General features: G+C 31.3%; 2 protein-coding genes across 2 annotated transcripts in view; one reads left to right on the forward strand and one right to left on the reverse strand.

Annotated features, from left to right (window-relative positions):
• Positions 1–618: 618 nt before the first annotated feature.
• Positions 619–6,093, forward strand: LOC105627005 (arylsulfatase B). Its single transcript, XM_012208291.1, has 8 exons — positions 619–729; positions 1,666–1,839; positions 3,485–3,697; positions 3,762–4,011; positions 4,160–4,339; positions 4,672–4,938; positions 5,548–5,821; positions 5,931–6,093. The coding sequence occupies exons 1-8, from the start codon at positions 619–621 to the stop codon at positions 6,091–6,093; spliced, it is 1,632 nt and encodes a 543-aa protein (XP_012063681.1).
• Positions 6,094–6,499: 406 nt separating this feature from the next.
• LOC105627016 (vascular endothelial growth factor A-A-like) overlaps positions 6,500–7,042 on the reverse strand; it is a 2,616-nt gene continuing 2,073 nt past the window's right edge. Inside the window, exons 3-4 of the mRNA XM_012208300.1 lie at positions 6,809–7,009; positions 6,500–6,566 (exon numbers count right to left, since the gene is read on the reverse strand). Of these exons, the coding sequence (XP_012063690.1) occupies positions 6,500–6,566; positions 6,809–7,009 (268 nt within the window). The remainder of the gene's footprint in view (positions 6,567–6,808; positions 7,010–7,042) is intronic.

Raw genomic sequence — 7,042 nt, forward strand, 5'->3', positions numbered from 1 at the left:
ATTACAAAATTGTAAAATATTCTTCTAGCATAAATTTGCATGTTATTTTCCAATTTGTTTTATTCTCATTGAAAAATATTTTAAAATTAAATATTTAACAAATAAATATATGAAATAAAATGTAAATATTTTATTGCATTACGGATAACGCGTTACACATAATGTCAATGAGAAATTGAATTAACGATGTTCAATTCACTCAGTTCACGAATTCGGTTCAAAGAATTTGAAATCAAGGAATCTCAAGTAAGAAATCAATTCTGCGGTCGGAGTCCGCGAGGAATACGAAACACGACGACATCGTGCGATATGAGACAGTTTTAATTCGCAGACATAACCACGTACGCGGCGCGAGAAAATTGATGACCGGTTAAACGGTGAGGAGACCGTCACATCCATCGTAATGGCGAGATGAGCGAAGATGAGTCTTCAAGGTGGGAGGTTTCCCCACTATTCGCATCCGGGAAAAGACGAAACAGAGCTGGAGCGGAGAAGATAGTTTCGAACAGTCGGTCGCCGCACGCGTGTCTGAGATCTATTTCGTATTCTCGAGGAAGAATCGCGAACCGGTTCCACGGGGAACATACAACGTGCTCTGGTCCAAAAAGAGCAGAAACAATGCAGCCACGGGAAATCATGCAGAGGACATTGTCCTTGATCCTGTTGATCACAGTCCATGCAACTTCGGCGAAACAACCACATATTATCTTCATCCTAGCAGACGATTTGGCAAGTTATCTTTCGAGATTTGCGGTAAATTAAATAAACAAGGCTTCGAGATACTTCAGAAATAATAAATTAATAAAAAATAAATACAAATAAAATGAGAATTTGAGAGTTTATTTATTGACAAATTGAGAATTTTGTCAGGTGAAATAATTTCTATTTACTATTCATTTATGTGCATAGGTAAGTATATTTAGAAAGACGTAGAAATAGATATGTCAAAAATGTTAAAGAATTAAATAAAAACTGAATGAAGAACAATAATGGGTTCGACATTATGCAAGCAAAGTATTACTATTTAACTAGTAGGAATTCATTAGTGACGCACAAAATTAGTCCACAATATCTCTTTCTGTTAAACTCGTCCTGTCCTTGAGAGATACTTTCCATATATATTCTGGAAAAAGTCTCATTGCAATGAAAATCTAGTTAAAAATGGACAAATCAGAATTTTCTGGTTGAATATATTAAAATTCTAATTAAGATAATGAGAATTCTGATTAATATGATCAGAATCTTCTTGGTTTATTTTTAATCAGAACTCAGTGCTTCTATAAATATATACGTTATATCGTGTATATATGTGTATCTACATCTACATTTTTGTTGTATTATAAAGATAGATTTTTTAGGATTCAGTAAACAAGCTGACGATTTGTTGTTAATTTAACGTTAAAATAACGTTAGAGACGTTTTTCATTATAAAAGTGACGTTATTTTATCATAAAAGTGACGACAAATAACGTTAGCGTGTTTACTGGGGAGTAAATAAAATAATAAATATTGTATATAATGTCTCTTCTTCTTCATAAGATGATTAATGTAAATGTATAGACAATGAATAGACAAGTTACAAATATAGGAAAATGTTAAATTAAGATAAAACAGAATCGAAAAGAAATGTTACAGTTACATTTAAATTTAGCCTCCTTTCATCAGGGATGGAACGACGTTGGCTTTCACGGTTCCGGTCAGATCCCAACACCGAATATCGATGCATTAGCATACTCTGGGTTGCTTCTCGACAGATATTACGTCACTCCGATATGTACACCGTCTAGAAGCGCTTTAATGACGGGCAAATATCCTATTCACACTGGAATGCAACACAGCGTAAGTGTTATTCTCGCAACATCTCATCAACTTTCTCATATCAAGATTTATCAAGATTTTATGCACCTAATATATTAAAAATAGATAATAGAGAAAATTCGCGCGAGCACAAATGAGAACAATAAGCGATTCTGAAATAAATTTACTTTATAATACGATCAAATTCACTCGTTTAAAATCTAAATGTATCTCGGTTTTTAAAAAAATATTACAAGTTGCTTATTAAAATCGCGATTCAGTTTCTTTTAACTCCTACACTTGTCAATGAATAAATACGATTAAGAACTATCAATTAAATGTCACGGAAATATTGTTGTTTTATTTGCAGAAGAGTACAAAAGGGGATATTGTGCACTTGTATTCTCTTTTGTCATGTTGACCTGGATAGTTCAATTGGAAATTATCATACTAAGCGATAGATGTTGCTACTTCATTCGCGTTTTCGCTTATACCTATACGCGCATATCTACATACGTAGCTAACAAAAGATCGCATTCAATTCAATCCATCTCTTGCTATCACGATATTAATAACGTTGAATGAATAATGCATCTTTCATGCAATTTTCTAATTTATATTAAAGGAATTTCTAAGGGTTTTTCTAACACTCTAAAAATCTTTTAAGAGATGTTTCAGATAAAACATTTCTTGATCCTTTTAGAAAGTTAAATATTGTATATTTGCAAAGTTCATTTTAAAATTAAATTTAATAAAATAAATTCAAGATAAAATCTCTCTCCTGTGCAGATTAGTTAAAAATTAGTTGAAAATGAAAATGTATGAAAAAAAAACATTTTTGTTGAACTATCTAAAAAATTTAGTTAAATATAAATCTGAAAATAATTTTATTGGATTATTCAGAGACACGGTAGTGTCTCGGCGCTAAGAAAACATGTAGTGTTTTCAAAATTACATAGAAATCTCAAACATAATAAACAATGCTGCGAAAACTTTTGATATTCAAACTATCAGTTAGAGAGATTATCCTATATAATTATTTGGATAGCTCAATAAAATTATTTTCAGAATTGTTTTTCAAACCTATTTAAATTTTTTTTTAGATCTTTAGCAAAGCTGTTCTTTCTTTGTTTGTTTCTTAGTTTTAGAATTATGTAAGTTTAATTAAAATTTTTCTTGAATATAACAATTGCGGTTGCAAAAATTATCAAGATCTGTAATTTTGTGGCATTATCAAAATAATTGCACAGAAATTTCAAGCGATAAGCAATACTGCATAAAATTCTGTCATTCTAGCAACTAGTTTGAGTGTCCTACATAATATTGATGATTATATTGATAGTTACTATATAATAAATGATTATGTAAATGGTTAATGGTTATACTGATAATTTAAAAAATTATTTTCAGATCTATTTTTAATCAAAATTTTAAATACTTCAGTAAAATTGTTCTTTTCATGCATATAACATTGAATATATATCGATAGAATATACGTATATTGATACATTCTTCAAAACATTGAGCAAAATCAATAAAAAAAAAAAACCTTCTTTTTTAATGACAAAACAATATTTTTAAAAGGGTTAATAAAATCAGCAAAATTTTTAATCGGGTTTGTTAAAAAATGGTATATATTATTATAAAAAAGAATTTTTAGTTCAACATTTCGACTTGAATAAATCAGGTTCTCAAAGGTGCGGAACCGAGAGGATTGCCACTTCACGAAAAACTCTTGCCGGAATATTTGCGAGAACTTGGATATAACACGCACATTGTTGGCAAATGGCATCTAGGATTTTACAAAAAGGAATATACTCCCACTTACAGGGGATTTGATACTCATACTGGCTTCTGGACAGGTCATCATGATTATTTTGATCACACGGCCGTTGAAAATGTGAGCGATTATGTACTAAATAAAAGCACAGTTTTTATGATTTAATAATGTGATAAAAATGCAGCCTTACTGGGGATTGGACATAAGACGGGGTATGCAACCGGCTTGGGATCTGCATGGTCAATATTCTACGGATATTTTCACGAAAGAGGCGGTGAGATTAATTGATAACTACAATTCTAGTCGATCGATGTTCCTATACTTGGCCCATGCGGCTGTGCATTCCGGAAATCCTTATAATCCGCTCCCGGCACCAAACGAGGAAGTGGCTAAATTCAATAATATCTTTGATTACAATCGAAGATGTTTTGCAGGTAAAAATATTTAAAGGATAGAAATGAGAGTTAATACAAAATAGACTGTTGATTAAATAGAAAATATATAAAATTTTTAGGAAATACAACGAGACTCAAAATTTATACTAAAGAGAAACAGATTGATAATCTTAAAATTTTGCTATAGGTATGCTAAGCAAACTAGATCAATCCGTGGGTCAAGTAGTTGACGCTCTGCGTAAAAGAGACATGTTGCGAGATAGTATAATCATTTTTTCGTCGGATAATGGTGGACCTGCTGCTGGATTTAATTTGAATGCAGCGTCTAATTGGCCACTGAGAGGAGTAAAAAATACTCTTTGGGAAGGTAATTTTATTTGACTATTGATAAATTAGATGATTATGCAAATTTTTTAATTTTTTAATTAAAATGTCTTGATTAATGAATAAATTTTATTGGATTAGCAATCTTTAAAAAAAATTATTTTCAACTATACTTTTTATAATTATATTTGTAATTATATTTGTTATATTAGTGTATTTGTATTTTTAAGAACTCTCGAATTATTCGAGATTATGATATATCACTCAAATGTGAAATTAAGACTTTATTGAATATCTTATAAAAATTTAATTAAAAAATTCACGTTTTAAAAATCATTTTTCATTTTTAATGTCTTTTTAATTTTGTTATTGCAGGCGGTGTCAGAGGTACGGGATTAATATGGTCACCTAGACTGATGCGACCTGGTCGCGTAAGCAGGCAGATGTTACATATTACTGATTGGCTGCCGACGCTTATAACAGCTGCTGGTGGTAATCCATCGAATTTAACTGTCGATGGCATGGATTTGTGGAATGCGCTTAGCGAAGATACTGAGTCACCTCGCGCAAACATTCTTCATAATATTGATGATATTTACGGTGTGTCTGCTATAACGGTCGGCGACTGGAAGCTCATTCGGGGTAAAAGAAGGACTAAGATATTTTGTTTTATAACAATTTAAACTGGAATCGTACAACACAGATTAGTCTAGTAATATTGCAACGTTATTACAACGTTATTGCAACAATATTACAGTAAGATTGCAAACATTGCAGCAATATTGCTGAAAGCTTCTGTCATGTATGGGAGGACAACAAACGTATCTCATATTGTATTTCTTCTTCATTCTCTATATTATAAAATATAAATTCCTAGCAATATTGCAGCAACCTTGTAATGTTGCTGCAATATTATTGAAACGTTTTAATATATTTCTTGCTTATTGAGAATACATAAATATGGAATAATGATAAATATGTATGTACAAATACATGAAAAGAACAATTTTACTAGAATACCTAAAAATTTAGCTAGATACAGATCAGAAAATAATTTTGCTGTCCTATTATATAAATTATGTAGAAAACTCAAGTACGACAAAAAGTTTTGATATTTTATTAATCAGCTTGTTCCACATAATTATGTTAATAGTTCGGCAAAATTATTTTCAAATCTGTAGCTAAATTTTTGGATACTTCTGCAAAACCATTCTTTCCCTGTAGATATTGATTCAACTCGGTTTCCTATAGGATCTACTTACAAAGGAGCATGGGACGGATGGTACGGTCCATCTGGTAGAGAATGGGTCTACGACGTGGACGGGGTGATTAACAGTACAACAGCACATGCCATCGCCAGTGTTGGATTAGGCATTACTACAAATGTTGTTTTGATGTTACGTGAAAACGCATTAATCAAGTGTCCGCCACGGAATGACAGTCTGCCCATTTGCAAACCATTGGAGGAAGCATGCCTCTTCAACATCTATCAAGATCCTTGCGAAGACAATAATCTTGTTAAACAGTGAGTGAAATACGATATTATTTCGATATAATTTATTAACAAATTTTATTTTATTTTAATTTTTAAATGAACTTCGTAATCAATCTGTTCTTTTTTTTTTACATCAAAGGTTTCCTACAATCGCCAGGAAACTGCAGGACGAACTGAAAAAGTTCAACAGTAGCGCACTTCTGCCCGGAAATCTTCCGTGGGACAGTAAAGGCGATCCGAATTTATGGGATCATACTTGGAATAATTTCGGAGATTATATTAATGTTATGGCTGCAACCTGATCAATTTTCTCAAATCTCATTTTCGAAAATCTCAAGAATTTCATCTTTTCTTGTAAAATACAATTCTTATAAAACCAGAGAATGTGCTGCCCATGTTAGTCCATATTTATAGTCCATATTATATATGCGAAAAATTTGAAATGACACTAAATTAAAGATGTTATTTTATTTATAAGACGATGTATCGACTTTATGTTTTATTGCTCAATTTGTTAATGTAATTTTACAGCAGTGATTTTGATATATTTAAAAAAGAATACATGTGTATATAAAGAACTTTATTATAGGCAAATAAATCGAAATAAAAAATTAAAATGGTGACTATTATTTCTTAATTATTATCGAATGACTTTGAGTTGATACTTCGAATTGTTAAAATAGGATTTTCTGTCATTATGTTATTTTCCTATAAATTTCTAATATAATCGATATTAGATTTATCTAACTGATATATCTCCATCATTTGGGCGCATCTGAAACATGAAAGTGCTTTATAATGTGCCAATTTTTATGCGTGCTAATATAATACCGCTTCAAAGATCAATTACGTACGTATCATACAAGTTTTTCAGTACGCATAAATCGCAAATATGTCATTTTAATGCTTAATTTGTTATTAGTAATTATTGCTATCAAGAAATAAAAATGAAAGAAAATGATGGTTTCGATCCACTAAATGAACTTTAAGAACTTGTTCTCCTTGTGATTGTTTTACCCGCAACGAGAGGGAACCCATTCGAGTCCACTCGAGCAGATTTCTTCTTTCTTGTCGCAAGTGCATTTGCACAATTTTTCATTCCAGACCATCTGGCGTTCTTTATCACACTCTCTTTTATTCATGCATTCGCACGCACAGTTATCTTCCGAATATACCTGATGAATATTGCAATGATTTTCTGTCACGCTACATTGACATCTAAAAAAATCATATTCTCTCTCTCTCTCTCTC

This window comes from Atta cephalotes (genome assembly GCF_000143395.1).
Source record: "Atta cephalotes unplaced genomic scaffold scaffold00001, whole genome shotgun sequence".
NCBI classification, from domain to species: domain Eukaryota; kingdom Metazoa; phylum Arthropoda; class Insecta; order Hymenoptera; family Formicidae; genus Atta; species Atta cephalotes.